The sequence below is a fragment of the Zootoca vivipara genome, chromosome Z2, assembly GCF_965207765.1.
Source record: "Zootoca vivipara chromosome Z2, rZooViv2.hap1.1, whole genome shotgun sequence".
NCBI classification, from domain to species: domain Eukaryota; kingdom Metazoa; phylum Chordata; class Lepidosauria; order Squamata; family Lacertidae; genus Zootoca; species Zootoca vivipara.
In genome coordinates this window covers 32,037,852-32,060,431 of record NC_142585.1, presented here as the reverse complement: position 1 = coordinate 32,060,431, position 22,580 = coordinate 32,037,852, and the positions used below count along the sequence as shown (strand labels likewise).

Sequence of the window (22,580 nt, the reverse complement as noted above, 5' to 3'; positions counted from 1 at the left end):
GCTATTTCAGCCCCTTCATGGATCAATGTCTTGTCGTGGCGAAGGGGCTTGAATAACTCAGATAAGCTATAACCTATGCCATGCAGGGCCACCCAAGATGGACAGGTCATAGTGGAGAGTTTTGACTAAACGTGATCCACCTGGAGAAGGAACTGGCAAGCCACTCCAGTATCCCTGCCAAGAAAACTCCATGGACAAAGACAACAGGCATATAAAAGCATATAAAAGACGCTGGAAGATGAGCCCCTCAGGTCGGAAGGCGTCCAACATGCTACTGAGGAAGAGTGGAGGACAAGTACAAGTACATTCAGAGCTGATGGAGCGGCTGGGCCAAAGCCGAAAGGTCACTCAGTTGCGGATATGCCTGGAAGTGAAAGGGAAGTCCGATGCTGTAAAGAAAAATATTGCATAGGAACCTGGAATGTAAGAACCATGGATAATGGTGAGCTGGGTGTGGTCAAAAATGAGATGGCAAGAATAAATATTGACATCCTGGGCATCAGTGAACTAAAATGGAGGAGAATGGGCGAATTCACTTCGGATGGCTATCATATCTACTACTGCGGGCAAGAATCCTGTAGAAGAAATGGAGTGGCGCTCATAGTCAACAAAAGAGTGGCAAAAGCTGTAATGGGATGCAATCTCAAAAATGACAGAATGATCTCAATACGAATCCAAGGCAGACCTTTTAACATCACAGTAATCCAAGTTTATGCACCAACTACCAGTGCTGAAGAAACTGAAATTGACCAATTCTATGAAGACTTACAACACCTAGAAATGACACCAAAGAAGGATGTTATTCTCATTACAGGGGATTGGAATGCTAAAGTAGGGAATCAAGAGATAAAAGGAACAACTGTCAAGTTTGGCCTTGGAGTTCAAAATGAAGCAGGGCAAAGGCTAATAGAGTTCTGTCAAGAGAACAAACTGGTCATCACAAACACTCTTTTCCAACAACACAAGAGACGACTCTACACATGGATATCACCAAATGGGCAGCATCGAAATCAGATTGATTATATTATCTGCAGCCAAAGATGGAGAAGCTCCATACAGTCAGCAAAAACAAGACCTGGAGCTGACTGTAACTCAGATCATCAGCTTCTTACAGCAAAATTCCAGCTTAAACTGAAGAAAGTAGGGAAAACCACCGGGCCAGTAAGATACAATCTAAATCAAATCCCTTATGAATACACAGTGGAAGTGAGGAACAGGTTTAAGGATTTAGATTTGGTGGACAGAGTGCCTGAAGAACTATGGATGGAGGCTCGTAACATTATGCAGGAGGCAGCAACGAAAACCATCCCAAGGAAAAGGAAATGCAAGAAAGCAAAATGGCTGTCCAACGAGGCCTTACAAATAGCGGAGGAGAGGAGGCAAGCAAAATGCAAGGGAGATAGGGAAAGATACAGGAAACTGAATGCAGATTTCCAAAAAATAGCAAGGAGAGACAAGAGGGCCTTCTTAAACAAGCAATGCAAAGAAGTAGAGGAAAACAATAGAACGGGGGAAACCAGAGATCTGTTCAAGAAAATTGGAGAGATGAAAGGAACATTTCGTACAAAGATTACCATAATAAAGGACAAAAGTGGTAAGGACCTAACAGAAGCAGAAGACATCAAGAAGAGGTGACAAGAATACACAGAAGAATTATACCAGAATGATATGGAGGTCTCGTACACCCCAGGTAGTGTGGTTGCTGACCTTGAGCCAGACATCTTGGAGAGTGAAGTCAAATGGGCCTTAGAAAGCACTGCTAATAACAAGGCCAGTGGAAGTGATGATATTCCAGCTGAACTATTTAAAATTTTAAAAGATGATGCTGTTAAGGTGCTACACCCAATATGCCAGCAAGTTTGGAAAACTCAGCAATAGCCAGAGGATTGGAGAAGATCAGTCTACATCCCAACTCCAAAGAAGGGCAGTGCCAAAGAATGCTCCAACTACCGCACAATTGCACTCATTTCACACGCTAGCAATGTTATGCTTACAATTCTACAAGGCAGGCTTAGGCAGTATGTGGACCGAGAACTCCCAGAAGTGCAAGCTGGATTTCGAAGGGTCAGAGGAACCAGAGGCCAAATAGCAAACATGCGCTGGATTATGGAGAAAGCTAGAGAGTTCCAGAAAAACCTCTACTTCTGCTTCATTGACTATGCAAAAGCCTTTGACTGTGTCGACCACAGCAAACTATGGCAAGTTCTAAAAGAAATGGGAGTGCCTGAACACCTCATCTGTTTCCTGAGAAATCTCTATGTGGGACAAGAAGCTACAGTTAGAACTGGATATGGAACAACTGATTGGTTCAAAATTGGGAAAGGAGTACAACAAGGTTGTATATTGTCTCCCTGCTTATTTAACCTATATGCAGAATTCATCATGCGAAAGGCTGGACTAGATGAATCCCAAGCCGGAATTAAGATTGCCGGAAGAAATATCAACAACCTCAGATATGCAGATGACACAACCTTGATGGCAGAAAGTGAGTAGGAATTAAAGAACCTTTTAATGAGGGTGAAAGAGGAGAGCGCAAAATATGGTCTGAAGCTCAACATCAAAAAAACCAAGATCATGCCCACTGGTCCCATCACCTCCTGGCAAATAGAAGGGGAAGAAATGGAGGCAGTGAGAGATTTTACTTTCTTGGGCTCCTTGATCACTGCAGACGGTCACGAAATTAAAAGACGCCTGCTTCTTGGGAGAAAAGCAACGACAAACCTAGACAGCATCTTAAAAAGCAGAGACATCACCTTGCCTACAAAGGTCCATATAGTTAAAGCTATGGTTTTCCCAGTAGTGATGTATGGAAGTGAGAGCTGGACCATAAAGAAGGCTGATCGCTGAAGAATGGATGCTTTTGAATTATGGTGCTGGAGGAGGCTCTTGAGAGTCCCATGGACTGCAAGAAGATCAAACCTATCCATTCTTAAGGAAATCAACCCTGAGTGCTCACTGGAAGGATAGATCGTGAAGCTGAGGCTCCAATACTTTGGCCACCTCATGAGAAGAGAAGACTCCCTGGAAAAGACCCTGATGTTGGGAAAGATGGAGGGCACTAGGAGAAGGGGACGACAGAGGACGAGATGGTTGGACAGTGTTCTCGAAGCTACGAACATGAGTTTGACCAAACTGCGGGAGGCAGTGCAAGACAGGAGTGCCTGGCGTGCTCTGGTCCATGGGGTTATGAAGAGTCGGACACGACTAAACGACTAAACAACAACTACATGCTATTTCAGTCAAAAAAAACCAAAAACATGCCAAATGCACCTCTAGTGGTGTAACCCCAGAATTGCACAAAGACTTCCTTTTAGGAAAAGGTACTACAGTGGTACCTCGCAAGACGAATGCCCTGCAAGATGAATTTTTCGCAAGACTCGCAAGACGAATTCATTTTGCGAAAAATTTATCTTGCGAATCGTGGTTTCCCATAGGAATGTATTCAAATTTAATTAATGCATTCCTATGGGGGGGGAGAAATATCAATGCATTTCTATGGGAAACTACGATTCGAAAGATGAATTTTCCAAACAAACGAATTGACTCGCGGAACGAATTAAATTTGTCTTGCGAGGCACCACTGTACTGTTCTGTACTGTAATGTACTGTACTGTATAGAGCTTCTGTGCTCAATTGTGGTTCTTCTAATGCTGGTTCTGAGAAAAGGTTGCTGGCTCTTAAGGGCTTCTGATTTGTTTCCTCAGGAACAAACCCTACAGAAGTCCGTTGGGTGGTGCCTTGTACACCTCCTTGGGCAATTTCTGTTTCCAAATTGGTGCTTTGCTTAGGAGCACAGCTGAGAGGGGAATCTTGTTGTCAGGGCAGTCCAGGACCTCTATATACATTGCCCAGGCTTGTTCCCTGGAGAGGTGTTATTTCAATTTATTATGATGTTTAGCTGGTGATATATCTATTCTTAAGGAAATCAGCCCTGAGTGCTCACTAGAGTCGGATACGACTGAACAACAACAACATACAACAATATGGGAAACTAGACATTGCATAGCCCTAGTGAAGTTTGGGGTCCCCCCCCACACACACTAGCAGCTTTACAAGTTTAAGATACTAAGAGAAAGAAATTATGTAAAGTTGTCCCTGGATTATATATTGATTCACTTCCCGCACTCTGTCCAAAAAGTATATTCATTCATTTTTTAGATTTGCATCAAATTCATCATCACCTGTACTAGGACCTTTTGCTTATGAATTAATTAAGGCAGCCAAGATAGCTTTGAGATTGTTCTGTGTGGTGAAATATAGTGTCTATTTTTTAACAGAATATTTCCTAATTTTGAATGGTGAAGGATTGGTTTTCTGTTGAGTGTGGCCTGCTATGTATGCACACTTTAAAATTATCAAAAGAGGGTGACTGGCTAAGAGATCAAAATAATAAAATAATCAGAGATCTTGCCCTCTCTATGGCATATTATTGACACCAACCCTCCCAGAAGCCTTCTCTATTAGCCTGCGGATTCCAGGAGTCAGATTCTTCTCCCGCCAAAACCCCTTGCCAAAGAAGAAAGTGTCCCAAGGAAGCTTCCTGGAACCATTCCCTCGCTTTCTGAATCTGACCTACCTTAATAGTATACTACTACTACTACTACTACTACTAATAATAATAATATTTATATGCCACCCATTTAACTGGTTTGCCCCAGCAACTCTGGACAGCTTCCAACAGAATATTAAAACACAAAAAACCTCAAACATTAAAAACCTCATACAGGGCTGCTTTCAGATGTCTTCTAAAAGTCAGGTAGTTGTTTATTTCCTTGACATCTGATGGGAGGACATTCCATAGTGTGGGCGCCAGACCAATAAGGCCCTCTGCCTGGTTCCTGTAACCTCACTTCTTGAAATGAGCAGTGATATTTTAAATAATGAAATAATTAAAATCATTGTTAAAAGAAAACCAGTGGGGTGGAGTACTGCCTAATTATATGTTAATAAATTACTTGGTTAATGATTAAGGAATAATTAAAATAGCATAATTAACAATTAAATAGCAATTATAACAATTAAAAAGCAAGGGACTCAACCTCTAATACATTTTGAAGAGTCACAAATTACATGTGCATTATGTACTGAGCCTCATTTGTTGTAATGTTTTATATTGAAATCTTTAAGATAATATTTTAGTTTCCTGTTAATTACCGGTATGTTGCTTTGAATGTACAATACAGTATATTTGACTTTCTTAGGAAATGTTTTGTTCTGGGTTGTTTTAGTTGATATTTAAATGTAGATTGTAAACCTGCTTCTTAAAAATATAAAACTGTACAGAAATGAAATGACGACAACAACAACAAAAAAATTGGGGCGAAGGTGGTCTGCGCATGCGCTTCCTTCCCACCTGTAGTCTCTCCCCTCCTTCTTCCTGCCACTGCGCATGCGGAAGAAAATGGGGCGGGATCTGTTGCTTAGACACACCTTTAGACCCCTCAGACACACCTTTTACTGAAGGAGGGGAGGGATCAGAGCGACCTGCTCTCCTAATTGGCTGTAGTCTTCACACGTGATACTGGCGTTTGCCTGGCTTCTCCTATCAACCAAACTTCGCACTTGCGGCCAAGCTACTTTTTCCTTTTCCTTTTTCAAACTCAGTAGGCCACGCGGTCATTAGGCAGAGCCGAGCACGTGGGCTGTTCCTTTTTGCCCTGGCATTGGCTACGGCGCCAATGCAGGAGCGGGCATCTATTGGTTTGCCGGCAGAGCGGAAGGGGCGGGTCACGGCTGAACGGTTGTTGGGACGCTGAAGGGGCCGCTTCTAGGTGTTCAGTTTTGTTGACTTCCGGTTCCAGGCAGTCCCTTGGTGAGCAAGTCCGCCGGTCTGCTGAAACTGCCGTCTTTTGTGCCTCTGCTGTGACCAGACTTGTTAGCCAGCCTGTGGCTAGTCAGATCTCCTCTTAGGCGATCAGGACGAACAACTTTGGTTGCGAGAGGGAACAAATACCTCCCTGTGGACTAGTGCCTTTTCTGGCTTCGTTGGCAGAGATGGTTACAGTGTGTCTCGGCTTGGGTTTAGCGTCCTTCCCCTCTTCAGCATAAGGGGGCCCCAGACGCCCTTGCTGCCCTGCTAGCCCAGTCTTTCGCTACTCCCTCCGGGCAGATGCTCCTTGTGAGAATGCGGTGAGTAGAGGGCCTGCCTCTTGGTGCAAGCTGCCTATGGGCAGAGGCTCTCCTTCCTAGATGGTGCAGCTAAGACTTCCTTTGATCATCCAGGTTTTCTTGCCCTGGGGTGGTGCATTGGGTGCTAGGTACGCATCTGGTGGGGGACACATTATGCTCCTTCTGGGGTGGTTTGCCCACCTTTGGTCCCCACTCTGCACTCACCCCTCTCCTGTGGCTCCTAGAAGCTGGCAACATACAACAGTAGCCACCCATCACAAATGGTTTTGACTGGCACGCTAAACCAGGTTAGGGTAGCCGATGGCTCTCAAACCCTCTGCATGAGAACACAGGCTACCATGGATTGAGCAGAAGAGACCAATATTGGGTCAAATGGACAAGATGGCAATTTCTTGCACATGCTGTAGAAGGGAGTAAGTGGCAGACAATGCTCATCTGCCCCTGGGAAGGTAGCCCATCTAGGAGAAGGAAAACTGAACCTAAATCTCTACTGTCATGTGGGATATTTTTGGGAGAATAAAAGGATAGGGAGTAAACCGTACACAAGTCTGGAGTGCACCTTGTACGCCTCCTTTGGGCAACTTTTGCAGCCAAGTTGGTGCCAACTGTATTGCCCTGCTTTCCTTTGAACCACAGCAGTGAGACTGAAGAGTGGGGTCATGTTATGTGGGCAGCCCAGGGCTTCCATACACACTGCCCAAGCTTGTGCCCCAGGAGATCACTTGCTAATGCAGCAATTTGATTTCATCCCTCGATGGGCTCTCTATTATCTCTTGAGACAGACTGATGCCAATGTCTTGCCATTGCAAAGGGGCAAAGCGTTAAGGTTTTCGTGGGGCTTGCACTGCAGCTTGACATAGAGATGCTGCCAGTCAGTGCAGGCAGCACTCTGCTAGAGGAACCAAGGATCTGATTCAACAAAAAGCAACTTCTTAGGCTGGTGTTTAAATTCAAAACCATAAAAACTAAAAGTGGAAATTTACAACTTTACAAATTTATAACACATACTAGCAAAAGACTTCAGTTTCTGTCATCTCTGTGTAGGGCTTCAGAAAAACTGTTTGAAAACCTAGAGAGTTGCAGTCAGTACTAGGATAGATGAGCCAGTGGTCTGACTTCATTTCTTTTTACTTTTAATTTGTATACCACGTTTCTGTATTGCTATATTGCAGTTTACAAGCTGGATCAGCAAAAAATACAACAAAATTACACACAACATTACACAATGCCAATAAGTCATAATAAAAATGTAATTTTAAAATAAACAACATATAAAATTAATATTCATTAACCCAGTAGAATATAATAGCATATAAAACATTAACTCAAACTATCACCAAATAATAATTAATTGGCAGCTTCTGACAATCCTGTGTTAAGTGAAAGTTTCCTTATATTGACAGCGGATTCTTAACAATCCTGCATTTCTGTAGCATTTGTGCTGATTTACAGCATTTCTCTGGTCTTTTCTCAGCTCTGCTACTGGAGAGCCTTCCATACCTGGGACTGAACCTGAGACTTTCTGTGTGCTCTACCACTGAGCTATGGGTACCACCCATAATGAAAGCCAAGTCCTTCAGGAACCTGAACCCCCCCCCCGACATGCGCATAAAGCAGGTTCTCATGTTCCTATTGCAGATCAGTGCTTCTAGTACTGCTTAATGTGTAGGAGTGCCTAAGTGCACAGATTCATAGAACCAAAGATTTGCAGAGTTAGAAAAGACCCCCATTGGCCATCTAGTACAGCCCCCTGCAATACAGGAATCACTGCTAATGATTGTTTCTTTCTTATGGTTCTTTTTTTGTCTTTATCTCTTCTTGGTAGCAGATATAAGTGATGGATATAGATGCAGAAAGAGAGAAACTCCGTCGGGAGATTGAAGAGCTGGAAAGGAGCCTGGGCCCCAACATCCCAAGCAACGAGTCCCAAATCTCAAGCTCTAGTTCTGAGTTGGTCTCCGACATTGAAGGTGCGATGCTTGTTAAGTGTTTCTTATGTCTTCTACAACCCACATTTATTTATAAAAATATTTCTATGACCGCAGTGTCATATATTAAATATATTAAAGTGGTTTATAGCATTAAAAACCATCCATCAAACCCACAAAAGGTTAAAGATAGACATCAGATAATCACTGTAGAAGGATGTTGTCTTAATTGCCTGTGTAGTAGGCCTGGTGGAATAGAAAAGTTTTCAGCAGCTGCTACATCTCTAGTGGCAGAGAGTTTCATAGGACTGGATTGATGACACCCAGAACTCCTTGTCAAATGAACCTCACCAATTCAGGGAACAACCAGCAATGCTGTTGCGGGTGATCTCTGTGATTCAGCTGGGATATTATAAAGGTTTGGGTGATCCCTGAGGTACCTTGGGCCTAAGTGACAGGGCTTTGTAAATTAATACAAGGATCTTGAGGCTGCCTTGGTAGGAGATGGGATTGTTACTTGATTAGAGTTTGTGGGATTTTAGTTCAAATACATCCAGAATACCACCACAGTGGTTCATCATTCTTCATTGTGCCATTTATCTGTATGCATACAGAGGGCCTCAGGTTCAATCTCTACATAAGCCCGGGAATGTCCACTGCCTACCATCATAAGTGTTTATCTGGTAGTAGCCCTCAGAGTGCTTCTCACATGCATCCTAAATTTGCACTCACCTTTGTTTTTAAACACGGTCCTGACGGACAAATATGATCTGATTAATCCTTACAGCAAGCCTGTACGATATGCTGCTGTTATTCTCCCTGTGTAGCACATTATAGCTTTTCTAAGGCTACCCAGCAAGCTGTGATGTGAACCTACTTAGTACCTTAGCTTAACTTAACCCCTACACACCAAGAGTGTCAAGAGTTAGGCTGTCTTCCTTCCCATGACTGCTTGAAATTTTTGCTTTCTTTGCCTGTATTCTGTCCTGTCTAATATTTCCTTTCCTTTCCTGTCAGATGACCTTGATGATGATGATGATGATGATTCTGATACTCATGACAACATGGCAAGTAACTGGTTCAAATAATATCTTCCTGTTTTGGAGGTTTAATATGTTACATACAGGGATGCAGGTGGCGCTGTGGTCTAAACCACTGAGTCTTGGGCTTGCCGATCAGAAGGTCAGCGGTTCGAATCCCCGTGACGGAGTGAGCTCCCGTTGCTCGGTCCCAGCTCCTATCAACCTAGTAGTTCAAGTAGTGCAAGTAGGTAAATAGAAGCGGCATAGTCATGCTGCCCACATGACCCAGAAGCTGTCTGCGGACAAACGCCAGCTCCTTCGGCCAGTAAAGCGATATGAGCGCCGCAACCCCAGAGTCGTCCGCGACTGGACGTAACGGTCAGGGGTCCCTTTACCTTTACCTATGTGTTACATACACAATCACATCCTTTTTTGTTGTTGTTAAAAAGTTAGTCTCCATAAGGGTAAAGGACTTTGGCCTTCTTTGTGGAAGTTCCATCTAGGCCCCTCTAAGCTATTATTAAATTCCAGTTCACTTTTCTGCTCATGAGATCACTTGTGAGAAGAAACATGAAATGTCTCAAGGTCTGGGCTTTTGGGGAGGAAAGTGGGCTAGAAATTTAATTGGATATTTAATAAATACATAAGCAGGGCACTGGGCCTTTCAGTGAAAAAGGTTCCCAAAGTGGCTGGCGTATAATTTATTTACAGGTAACTTGCATCTTATGTTACATTCTTGGTCTTCATGCTTATAAGCAAAATTATGTAAACCCAGAACTTCCCCTAGAAAACCATTTAAAAACTGTTTAAAAACTCACTGCAGTTACCATTGAGGGGTGAATGAAGTTCTTAGTCTTCCTCCTCTCCCTCACTGGATGCTACTGCAGATGATACAAGGCCCAGGAGGGTTGACTGATAGCTAGAAGAAATGCTTGGCTGTGGTTCAGATCCAGAGGTGGGTTGAGTGGATACATCTGTTGCTGTTGCTGCTGGTTTATTTCTGAGGAAGAGTCAAAAATTCAGAGTGTCTGTAATCTATTCCAGCCCTGTGCAATGCAGAAACGACAACATATATCCCTCTATGTGTGTGTGTATGTGTAGTCATTTTGGCAGAGGCTTCACAGGAACAACAAAAAACAAAAAAAGATGAATGAGTTGCATTGCAGGGGGTTAGACTAGATGACCCTCAGGGTCCCTTTCAACACTTTAATTCAATGATTCTATGCTGCAAGAAAATAGTATTTTTATTTGGTACAGTTATTAAAGTGTATATAAACAGAGAGAACAATTATAACAACAGATGACAATTAAAGCAAAATTATAAAACTGGCATGTAGACCAAGTCTAGTTGCATGTGGGATAAAATAACAAAATCCAAGAAAGGGCTATCAGTGTTATCAAATTATCGGATCTAGTTCCAGATTTGCCAGGCTTTCAGTAAAGGTTGTCTTGAAAGTGTAGATGTTGTAAAAGAATGCCAGATCATATAAAAGTGTCTGGCAGTTAGTTCTGTATCTCAGGCTAGGCGTAATTTTGTTCATTCTAGCTATCTTCCAGAGTCAGGGGTATTGAACTCCCAGTGTAAGATGTTTTCCATTGAGTTGCCATGATAGTTTGAGCTGCCAAGGTTATATATAAGACCTTTTGCCAATATATCTACATTGGCATCAGAAGTATTCACAAAATTTAATTTTGGACAACAAGCCATAGTGTCTTTGGTATATTTATTTCCATGAAAATCAAATTCCCTATATCTTGCACCAACTTGCATTCCCACTATACGTGATAACATGAACCAAGTTTATTTCAGCCCCTCTGGTAACTAAGCGATACAGTAGCACCTTGGCTTACATTACCCTCGGGTAAAAGCAGCAAACCCAGAAGTGTTTCGCCGTGCGCATATGCGCAGAAGCGGTCCCTCTGGTTGCGGAAACCTTGGGAGAAAACATGTTTGACATTTGCAAAGGAAGGTGATATTGTCTGTAGGAATTTCAAGGGTTATGCCCTTGATGCATCCAACTAAATCAATTGCCCGCTTCTCTACCTTCTGTAAAGTCTGTTTTTTCCAGCCATCTGATCAACTCTTCCTTTTCTCCTTCTGGATCAGGAGGTAGACCTAGATGGGGAGGAAGGAGTGGGGAGTGAAGTGGACATCCATCTCCCTCAGTCCCTGGAAACCTGCTTGCACATGAACATGGTTTACCAGGAGGTAATTCAGGAGAAGATTGAGGAGATCACCCTCTGGCTGGCCCAGAACAGAGAGCAGCAGGTCGGTGTTGTGGTGGGGCTGCTTTAAGAATACTCTGGAATGTTTCAGCTTTCTCTGGGGATTTGTGGAGTTGTGTTGTAGCCTGAACAAAGCAGATTCCTTGCTAGGGATTGAAAATAAAATTGCCAATATAGTAATACAAATCTGTGGTGAAGCCAGATTTGGAAGGCTGGTCACCTCACCTCAAAAGGAACATTGCAGAGTTGGAAAAGCTTCAGAAAATTGTGACCCAAATGATCAAGGGGGAATGAAGTGACACCCTTATGAGCAAAGGTTGGGACCTTTTAGTTTAGAAAAAAGGTGAGGAAGAGGTGACATGATAGAAGTTTATAAAATTTGCAGTGCATGGAGCAAGTGGATAGAGAATAGTTTTACAGTACTCCTCTCTCATAACACTGGAATGTGTTGACATCCAAGGAAGTTGAATGCTGGAAAGTTCAGGAAATATAACAGAAATGATTTCTTAACTGCAGCACAGAGTTAAACTTTCTCCAGCAGAAGACAGTGATTGCTTTAAAATTAATGGACAAATTAATGGAGGAGCAGAACGCTCTCATTGGCTATTAACCATGATGGCTGTGCTCTGCCATCACAAGTGTGCCTCTGAATAACAGTTGCTGGAAGGGTGAGGGCTCTGGTGCTTTAAGTTTTTTAATTATTATTTATTTATTAAATGTATATACACTCTTCGCCAAAATATCTCAGGGCAGCTCACACAATTAAAAAACCCTAGATAAAAGCACTAATAAAAAGTTTAAAAACACCCTCTTCTCACTGTGGCCAACCAGATGCCTGCAGGAAACCCAGGGACCACATTGTATTCAGTAAACGAGACCTGTGTGTAGCTATAAATAAATATTTTATGCTATCAATTCCCTTACATTTTCATAGTAGGAATGCATACAAATATTTTAATGGAATATCTAATATGACTGGATCACATTCACCTTTTTGGTTAATTAATGAAACTCAATAGTTTGATTGGATTTTGAATGACTGTGCAATTGTTACTGTTTTGAATCTTACTGTGCTATTATCTTCCTCAGCGGGTCATGCAAGCTGCTCTTCCGAATAATACTTTTTATAGGGTAGGAGGCAGTGGGGTTGAGTTCATGGAACCTAGGGGGTAGTGGCCCCAAAAAGTTTCAGAGCCGCTTCCCTAAACTTCTTGCATTGTAGGGGGTTGGACCAGATGACCCTTGGTGCACTTTCAAACCCACAATTCTACGATTCTTCTTCTCTGTCTCTCTTTTCAATGCCTTGCAGGAAAAGCTGACATGGGAGCTGGCTGGGACGAGAGGCACTAAGTCAAGCGACAGCAAAACCTTGCCAGCAAATATGTTTCTGGGCCATTTCATGAAGCCATACTTCAAGGACATGACGTCAGGGTTCGTAAGTATCCATTGCTGGCCTCTCTTCCTCCTGGGGATGGAGGTGGACAACCCTGTCTCCTTTCCTAGTTTCCCACCCCCTTGTCTTATGGCAAGATTGATTGATTGATTACGTTCATATCCCACCATTTCTCCAAAGAGCTCAAGGTGGCATATGCATTTAGATAGATTGTCATTGTACATAGTACAACAAAATTGAATACCATCCCATAAAAACAAAAACAAAAACACTACAGCCACACATACACACACATACACACACATCACAATTTCTCACCCCTCTCCATTTTATCCTCACAACAATTCTGTGAGGTACGTGAGGCCAAGGCAGTCCTTGTCCCTAGGCCACACCCAGTGTGCTTCAAGGACGAATGAGGATTTGAACCCTGCTCTCTACCACTTCCTAGTCCTCATTTAATTCCCACAACAACCCTGTGAGGTAGGTTAGTCTGAGGTAGGTTAGACAGTGACTAGTCCAAGTTCACATCCAGTGAACTTCATGACAGTTGGGCATTTGAACTCTTCTCTGTCCCAGTTCATAGTCTTCATTTAATCCCAGCAACAGCCCTGCAAAGTAGGCTAGGCTGAGTGAGGGAGTGGACAAACATCACCTATTGTTTCATGACTGAGTGGGAGACTTCAACACTGGCCTTCCAGGCCCTAGCCCAATGCTCTAACCACCATGCATCTTGGAAGATGAAGAGGCCAAATTCTGGTGCTTGATGCTGCTCTTTGTTTGCAAACCAGGTACCAATGAGATCATTTATACCAGGGGGGGCTGACTTGAGACCTCCCAGTTGTTGCTGGACTTCCCCTCATTGCCCCGATCTCTGGCCATGCCAGCTGCAGGGGCTGATGGGAGCTGTAGTGCAGCAACACATAGAATAAAATAGGCTCTTCCCCCCCCCCTGTATACACCCACTTGACTGCTTTGATTAGGAGAGCTGGCCCTCTTAACAGTAACCCTGTAATCCCTGTTCTATATCTGCAATACATCCATCCTTTAGTGCAGGCACCCCCAAACTGCGGCCCTCCAGATGTTTTGGCCTACAACTCCCATGATCCTTAGCTAGCAGGACCAGTGGTCGGGGGAGATGGGAATTGTAGTCCAAAACATCTGGAGGGCCGAAGTTTGAGGATGCCTGCTTCAGTGTGACGGTGCCTACACTTGGGAACTCCCTGCCATTGACATCAGACAGGTGTTTCCCTGTACTCTTTTCAGTGCCCGCTAAAAAACTTTTTTGCTCAGGCAAGCCCACCCAGATTTTTGGAAATCTGATGGAAGTTTGAATCTGTTTTTAATCTATCACTGTTTTAACTTTTGGAAAGTGTTAAATTCTTCTTATTTATAATATTTAATGGTGGGTTTTTGTGTGTGTGTGTAAACTGCTTTGAGGTTTGTTTGTTTTTTACATTTAAGCAGCACAATTTTTTTAAAACAAACAAATAATAGCAACCCATGACCATGCAAACACTTTTGACACTATGCAGACACTTTTGAAAACCACCAGTGGGGCTTGTCTGGCAACAGAGATTGAGGACCAAAGTGGGATTATTTTGTGACATCTGTAGTGCCCTTTCTCTCTCCCCCTCCCCCTCTTTAGGGCCCTCCTGCCAACAGTGACACCAGGGAAAAAGCAAGACAAGGCATCAAGTCTTTTGCGGAGCTGCTCACTATCAAATGTAAGAGGGATTTGGGGAGCTACAACAACATATTTATTTTAGGTTTGAATTGATTGAAACATTCAGCGTGAGCTGACTTGGCTTCTGGAACCATGGAATTGTAGAGTTAAAAGAGGACCCCCACCCCACCCCAAGGGTCATCTATACCAATTCCCTGCAATGCCAGAATCGCAGCTCAAGAATCCCTGACAGGTGACCAACCAGCTTTTCAAAACTCCAGCAAAGGAGAGAGCCCACCACCTTCTTTCTCTGTTTCCAACAAATGGAAGCCAAGGGAGCGAATGACGATGGTTGGAGTTTTCCTATCAGCAGCAGGGAGTCTAGTCCACTGGGAAAAATGGGGCAAATGACCCACCAACCTCCGTCTGCCCTTGGTCAGCCCCCACTTGCCTGCCTTATAACAGCAGTCTGGGGTGGGGGTGCTGTTGGATAAATTTATAAAGGGTGTGCCCCAGCTGGGGTTCCCAAAGGAACACCAAATAGACACAGACTTTAAATGTGAAAAAATAAATATTAGGCCTTTATTTATTCAAACGTATGTAGGAGTCAGTCTCCTGAAAAAAATCAGGGGCAGGCTGCAATTTCCATGCTCTTAAATCTAGTCTATTGTACACTGCTAAGCTACACATGTAATTACAAAATAACCAAATGATTACAACAATCTATCCCATCCAACCCCAACCTTCTCATTCTATTGCTAACACCAGAATGTTGGAGGAATTTGTAAAGGGTGTGCCCTAACCCACGTTCCCCAAAGAAACTCCAGTAGATACATGTTTTAAATGAAAAATTGCTTTCAGTTATCTATCAGTTATCAGTTATATCTTTGTTCTCTTCTTTACCCAGGACTTAGTGTAACTACAGTGGTACCTCGGGTTACAGACACTTCAGGTTACAGACTCTGCTAACCCAGAAATAGTACCTCGGGTTAAGAACTTTGCTTCAGGATGAGAACAGAAATCATACGCTGGCGGCACGGCGGCAGTGGGAGGCCCCATTAGCTAAAGTGGTACCTCAGGTTAAGAACAATTTCAGGTTAAGAATGGACCTCCGGAACGAATTAAGTTCTTAACCTGAGGTACCACTGTACTGTGATTGGTTGATCTGCTAGTATTTTGTTCTATTGTTATATCTTATCTGTTTACCTTCCATTCCTTTCAGTTGTGCTATGAGCTGTAACAGTACACAGTCGTGTGCACATTTCTACTTAAAAAGAGTCTGTCTGTTCTATTAGGAAAGGTTTAGTAAAGCTCCACACACAGATTTCAGGCTGTCAAGCTCTAGCTGCACCAAATGAATTCAGGGATGGAATAAGAATGGGGAGATACTCCTACAATAATGGACCCGCCTGCCAGCTTCCCCTTCCCAGCCCCAGTGTTGCCCTCTCAGCTGGCAGGAGGAGGATGGGGGCAAAGCTAGATTGAGTTGGTTCCACCTCTCATAGGCTTGGGCTCCCTGTCTTCCACCCCACTAATCCCAAATAGGAACATAGCCACTACTGAGAGAGAGATGGGGACAGACTAGAGAGAGTAGGCTCTGCCTTTTGTTGCCCCTAGCTTCACCTCCCCTTGGGCTCCTGGCCTTCCTTCCTGCTGCTTGATGACCTTCTGTAACACCTTCCCCCCCCCCACCCCTCTTGGTCTTCCATAGGGAAAAGCCAAGAGAAGCTGCTACTCCGTCAGTCTGTCGTGAGTGACCAATTGCAGCACCTGCTTCAGCCAAAGCTCTTGAAGTAAGTACAGAAGGGGGCTCCCACAAAACGCTCCCCCATCCCAAAGAAGTGGGGCTGGGAGAGCAGACTATTCTGTACTGAATCAGGGCCTTTGCACCATCTAGCCCAGAAGTGTCTTGATTTTCCAATTCTTGTTACCTCTTAGTTGTATTTATTTGTTCAAAAACGTTTGGACAGTTGACTTGTGGCTTATGGAGGGGTTATGTTCTGGGGATATCAAATAAAGGTGGAACCCCATATAGCCCAAAACAACCCTTTGAAAACCGGGAAATGCCCTTTAAAAACATGGCACAGCACTTAACTGCTTTTAAGCTTTCCACCTTGCTTCCTGGGTTCTGGCTGTCTGAGTTTCTGCAAGATCCCTCAATAGTCTCCCAGAGCCTGGCAAGCAACTCTGAGAGCTTAAGAGTTCTTTCCACACCTGGAAAACTGACATGGAAAGAGCTTTTCAGTTCTCTGCCTTCTGTGTATTTAATTTGTGCAATTTTAGCTTTGTAAAGTTGAAATCACACAGGTTATATGTGCCTAATTTGTGAGTCATCTATACTTTGCCATTCCTCATAGTTCAGAAACAGTGGGGCTGTGTTTTTTGTCTTCAACAAAAATAGCATTTGCCTCGTGAATATTCACAGCACTTTGAGACTGATGCTCATTTCTTTGTAGCAACACAAAACCCCAAGGTTTCTAGGTTAAAAATGAATTTTCCCTATCCAAGATATGCCTTAGCTTTGACTTGTGTGCAAAGGAACTGAAATTGAACTTGACATGAGTTTTAGGGCGTGGTTGAGAGATACAAAGTTTGGTGTCCAGATTTTCTAGTATTGTTCCCACTGCATTCGTTGCATGATTCTTTTTACACATATGTAAATGTCTCTTAAATGTTTTGGAAATGTTTCTGACCAGGGTTGACTATCTCAGCGAGAAGCGGGAAAAACTGAAGGATGAGATGGGGAGGCAGATTTTGTTGAAGCAGATCCAGGAAACAACACAGGAAATAGAAGATATAAAGTAAGAAGCCTGCTAATTATTATTTTCATAATTATTTATATCCTGTCTTTCCCCCAGGCTGGAACTCAGGGTGGCTTATATAAATTAAAATGACACAGGCAAAATTCTAAAAAGTAAAAACATATGAAATACATTTGTCAAGGAGTAATTGAATTGTGATAGAAATAAAACAATATAAAAAACAAATTTCTTAAAACACAAACAGTAAAAATAGCACAGCATTATTTAAAAGCCCTTCCATTTTTTTAAAAAACAAAAAACCAACAATCAGTTAGCAAAGGCATGTCAGAATATCTTCACCTGCTAGCAGGAAAACAAGGAGGGATGTTGTCTATTTTCTCTAGGAAAATTATTAAATTTATCAAGGGACATTATTAAATTAGTTTATGTTACCTGCCTTCCATTTTATAAGGCCTGCTGAAATTCTCTAGATGGCACTGACCCTAAATGGCTCCCTATGTACCTAAGCATGCTATTTGTTGAAGCAGAAAAATGGCAAAATATACAAGGGTTAAGTATTATTCTTTTAATGAGTCAACACCTTTAGTAACACCATCACCTGTGCCCCAGACTTATGCCAATGAGTGATAAAACATTTTCCATTACCAAGTAGAATTTTTCAACCATCTTACAAGAAAGTCCACTATGGCATCTGATTGGTTGTGACTGTAGCATACTGTGATCATCCCTAAACCTAACTAGATATCATCATTATTATGTAAGAATTCTGCCTCTATATTTAGCTAGGTTGCAGATCTTGTCTAGTTTCTCTAGGAAGGGAGTTCCAAAGCCTAGGAACAGCCGCCATCAATATGGCCCTCTCCTGCGGCTCCACCAAGTGGGAAGTTGGGCCTGTGAGGGTGCCAGAACTGAGAGTTAAGGTCCCACCTTGCAGCGCTTAGTGAGTGAGCAAGAGGGCAGTAGCACAGCTCACTCTGCTCCCTTGGGTGCTGGTTTCTCCCCTAAATGTCGCTTCTTTCTCTTGCGGAGTCTAGCCAACTGCCAGATGAATCTTTGTTGGGGAACAGGTTGGATGAGCACGACTGGGAGAAGATCGCCAACATAAATGTGAGTCATTGTGGGCAGGGGTGAGGTGGGCTCCCCTTCATTGCTTTAAAAAATCCTGTGATGGGGCAGCTATGGAAGGAGGGTGGCCCCTTGCGCTTCATGTGGCCTGTGGCCTTTTTATTCGTGGTGCAGGCTGTGTGGTCCCTTTTACTCTCCCACATCTCCCTAGTTTGAAGGAACCCGCAATGCGAAGGAGTTGAGGAAGTACTGGCAGAACTTCGAGCACCCCAGCATCAGCAAGAGGGAGTGGAATGAGGAGGAGGTCGAAAAGATGAAGGAAATTGCCACCAGGCGCAACTGCCAGGACTGGGAAGCCATCGCCCTGGAGTTGGGGGTGAGGCCCATGGATTGGGCTCTTGACTTAGGGATGGGAAGGAGTCTGGGGAAAGATTGAGGTTGAATCCTGACAAGACAGAAGTACTGTTCGTGGGGGACAGGAGGCGGGCAGGTGTGGAGGATTCCCTGGTTCTGAATGGGGTAACTGTGCCCCTGAAGGACCAGGTGCACAGCCTGGGAGTCATTTTGGACTCACAGCTGTCCATGGATGTGCAGGTTAACTCTGTGTCCAGGGCAGCTGTCTATCAGCTCCATCTGGCATGCAGGCTGAGACCCTACCTGCCTGCAGACTGTCTAGCCAGAGTGGTGCATGCTCTAGTTATCTCCCGCTTGGACTACTGCAATGCGCTCTACGTGGGGCTACTTTTGAAGGTGACTCGGAAACTACAACTAATCCAGAATGCGGCAGCTAGACTGGTGACTGGGAGCAGCTGCCGAGACCACATAACACCGGTCTTGAAAGATCTACATTGGCTCCCAGTACGTTTCCGAGCACAATTCAAAGTGTTGGTGCTGACCTTTAAAGCCCTAAATGGCCTCGGTCCAGTATACCTGAAGGAGCGTCTCCACCTCCATCATTCTGCCCGGACACTGAGGTCCAGCACCGAGGGCCTTCTGGCGGTTCCCTCGTTGCGAGAAGCCAAGTTGCAGGGAACTAGGCAGAGGGCCTTCTTGGTGGTGGCGCCTGCCCTGTGGAACGCCCTCCCAACAGATGTCAAAGAAGAAAACAACTACCAGACTTTTAGAAGACATCTGAAGGCAGCCCTGTTCAGGGAGGCTTTTAATGTTTAATAGATTACTGTGTTTTATTTTTCTGTTGGAAGCCGCCCAGAGTGGCTGGGGAAACCCAGCCAGCTGGGCGGGGTATAAATAATAAATTATTATTATTATTACTATATTATTATTAATGCTGCTGTGCGAATATTATTCATTGTTATTTATTTAGAGCAGTGGTTCCCAAACATTTTAGGGCCCCATCCCCTTGGTTCCATAAACACCCCCCCCCCCAGTGCCCCCCACCCTAGCCTTGTAAAAAGCATTACAGTGGTACCTCAGGTTAATTATGGAGGTTCGTTCTTAACCTGAAACTGTTCTTAACCTGAGGTACCACTTTAGCTAATGGGGCCTCCCACTGCCGTCGTGCGATTTCTGTTCTCATCCTGAAGCAAAGTTCTTAACCTGAGGTACTATTTCTGGGTTAGCGGAGTCTGTAACCTGAAGCGTCTGTAACCTGAAGTGCCTGTATTCCGAGGTACCACTGTTTTCAGAATAGTGTTGTGCTATGCTCAGGAATAATACACAATAAAACTCAAAGCAGTCCCAGTTAAATGCACATTCATTTAAAATCCAGTTAAAACTATTCAGTTTAATTAATTCAAGAAAATTGATGCAGTTGATCCGGTGATACTAGTCTGATGGTTATTTACACTGCCTGCTGTCCCCTTGCCTATTAGTGTCCTCCTGTGGAATCCTATTCCCCACCCCCCAAGGCATTAAAACAATGCACCCAGATAGGGAGTAGATCAATGATCAAAGAACTAATCTTAGAACGGAAACGATGGACTTTAGAAATTAAGTGGGGAGGTTAGCAGTTGCTAAAAATTTGAGTTAAGTAACCTGATTTTTAAGCTTGGTGCCTGGCAGTTTTGTGAGGGGAAGGCATTCCACAAGTGGAAGAGCACCCCTAGTAGTATGTTGATGCTTGGCCTATTTTCCTGCAATGCCCTCTTAATGTGCTTTTTGCACCTGACTCTTCCTCCCTGGGAAGGCCAACTTGGGGAACTCTTAACATGGACAGCTGCTCCACCTGTGCCTCCTCTTCCACCTCACACAGCCTCTTCTTCTCCTCACCCCTCCTCTTTGCTTTCCTGTACTCTCCAGACACAGCGCACAGCTTTCCAATGCCTGCAGACGTTCCAGGCCTTCAACAAGGAATTAAAGAAGAGTGAGTGGAGCCCGGAAGAGGACGAGATACTCCTGCAGCTGGTCCAAGAAATGAGGGTTGGGAAGCACATTCCGTACCGGAAAAGTAAGTAGTGTCCTTGGGGGAAAGACCCTCCTCCTCACAATGGCAGTACCTTCCCTTCTTTCATAGCTTTCCATGTCAAGACTGTGGCCTGTTCCTGGATGAGGATAGCCTGATTGCTGTAGTCCATGCGTTTGTAACCTTGAGGAAGGACTACTTCAGTGTATTCTGTGTGGGGCTGCCCTTGGTTCTGGTTTGGAAGTTCCAGCTGGGGCATAATGCTGTGACTAGATTGAAGACAGGAGCTTCTGGCTGAGAACATGGGACACCCTTGTTAAAATAGCTGCATTGGCTGCCCATCTCCTACCAAGCCAAGTTCAAGGACCTTGTATTATTTGCAAAGCCCTGAACAGCTTAGGTCCAGTGCACCTCTGGGATCACTTGAACACTTATGATATCCCAGTTTGAATGCTAAGAACCACTGGGGCATTGTTGGCTGCTCCCCAAGTTGGTGAGGCTCAATTGATGACAATGAGAAACCAAGCCTTTAGTGTTCTTGGCCTAGTCCTGTGGAACTCTCTGCCGCTAGAAAATCTATGGGTGCCTTCCATGCCAGCTTTTAAAACGCCTGCTGGAAACGTTTCTGTGCTGTCACACCTACACAGGCAATTAAGAAGATGTTTGTCTACTGACATTTCTTTTTAATTCTTTTGCTTTTGTTGTTGTTGTTTAGTCGTTTGGTTGTGTCCGACTCTTCGTGACCCCATGGACCATAGCACGCCTGCTTTTAATTTTTTACTGACTGGTTTTATGGTTTTGTATTGTTGTAAACTGCTGTGATATATTTCTATGATACAGCAGTAGTAAACAAACAAACAAACAAGGGGCACAGTTGTTCCTGGGATTTCCTGGCTACTGAGCAATCAGAATAATAGTAACAATATAGTAACCTCAGCCTCCTTCCTTGGAGGTTTTAAAGCAGAGGTTGGGTGGTCATCTGTAAGGGATGCTTTAGTTCATGGGTGGGCAAACTAAGGCCCGGGGGCTGGATCTGGCCCAATCACCTTCTAAATCTGGCCCGCAGACGGTCCGGGAATCAGTGTGTTTTTACATGAGTAGAATGTGTCCTTTTATTTAAAATGCATCTCTGGGTTAGGAATTTGTTCATTCCCCCCAAAAAAAATATAGTCCAGCCCCCCACAAGGTCTGAGGGACAGTGGACCGGCCCCCTGCTGAAAAAGTTTGCTGACCCCTGCTTTACTTGCAATTCCTACATTGCAGGTGTTAGGACTGGAGGATCCTTAAGGTCCCTTCCAACTCTGATTCCATGTCATAGTGGTAAATGGGGCAAGGCTCCTCCTGGTATAAAAGACACCCTCTTCTATCCATCTACAGTTGCCTATTTTATGGAGGGCAGGGACTCCGCCCAGCTGATCTATAGGTGGACCAAGAGAGTGGACCCCAACTTGAAGCGAGGAGCCTGGACTCCAGAGGAAGATGCTGTAAGGGCCCTTTCCTGTTGCCTTTGTGGGAGGGGATTAGTGTAAACCTAATAAGCTGATCTTTGGTCCATATAGCTCAGTATTGACCACACTGACTGGCAGCAGCAACGGCTCTCCAATAGTTCAGTCAGGGAGTTGTTTCCCAGCCCTACTTGGAGATTGAACCTGGGACCTTCTGCATGCCAGTCAGGTGCTCTGTCACTGAACAATGGCCGTTTCCCTTTAACATAAAGTTAGATACTAGTCCTCAAGGTTCTGAACAAAGGACTGAATTAAATAGGAATATATGGGAAATTAAATAGGAATATATGGGAAGTACTGAGATGGATGAGAGAGATATTCTGATGGGTCTTCGGAGACAGCAAATACTATATATCCTTCAAATTTATCAGAGAAATGTTAATTTAAATATCCTCTTCACAAGCATTCCTGTATGGAAGGTGGAGCAAAAGCATTTTCTGTCTCAGAAAGGGAGCCTAGTTTCACTGAGATTGGGTGGGTAAGGCTTTCTTATCGAGCAACATCATCTAGCATCACTATGGGATT

General features: G+C 43.9%; 1 protein-coding gene across 9 annotated transcripts in view; it reads left to right on the top strand.

Moving 5' to 3' along the window:
• SNAPC4 (small nuclear RNA activating complex polypeptide 4) overlaps window positions 1-22,580 on the top strand; it is a 95,524-nt gene that overhangs the window by 58,096 nt on the left and 14,848 nt on the right. For 4 of the 9 annotated variants that reach the window (XR_015948690.1, XM_035113165.3, XM_035113166.3 and 1 more), the window contains exons 1-12: window positions 5,714-6,129; window positions 7,958-8,099; window positions 9,075-9,124; window positions 11,187-11,348; window positions 12,615-12,740; window positions 14,344-14,422; window positions 16,073-16,154; window positions 17,058-17,162; window positions 18,158-18,230; window positions 18,400-18,564; window positions 20,448-20,595; window positions 21,928-22,034. Coding sequence is in view for 8 of the 9 variants with exons in the window: in XM_035113165.3 (XP_034969056.3) it covers window positions 7,967-8,099; window positions 9,075-9,124; window positions 11,187-11,348; window positions 12,615-12,740; window positions 14,344-14,422; window positions 16,073-16,154; window positions 17,058-17,162; window positions 18,158-18,230; window positions 18,400-18,564; window positions 20,448-20,595; window positions 21,928-22,034 (1,230 nt within the window). In the remaining variant the exon portion in view is untranslated. Of the gene's footprint in view, window positions 1-5,710; window positions 6,130-7,954; window positions 8,100-9,074; window positions 9,125-11,186; window positions 11,349-12,614; window positions 12,741-14,343; window positions 14,423-16,072; window positions 16,155-17,057; window positions 17,163-18,157; window positions 18,231-18,399; window positions 18,565-20,447; window positions 20,596-21,927; window positions 22,035-22,580 lie in introns of those variants that run through there. The other 5 variants (XM_088664717.1, XM_035113163.3, XM_035113162.3 and 2 more) reach the window with 5 other exon arrangements.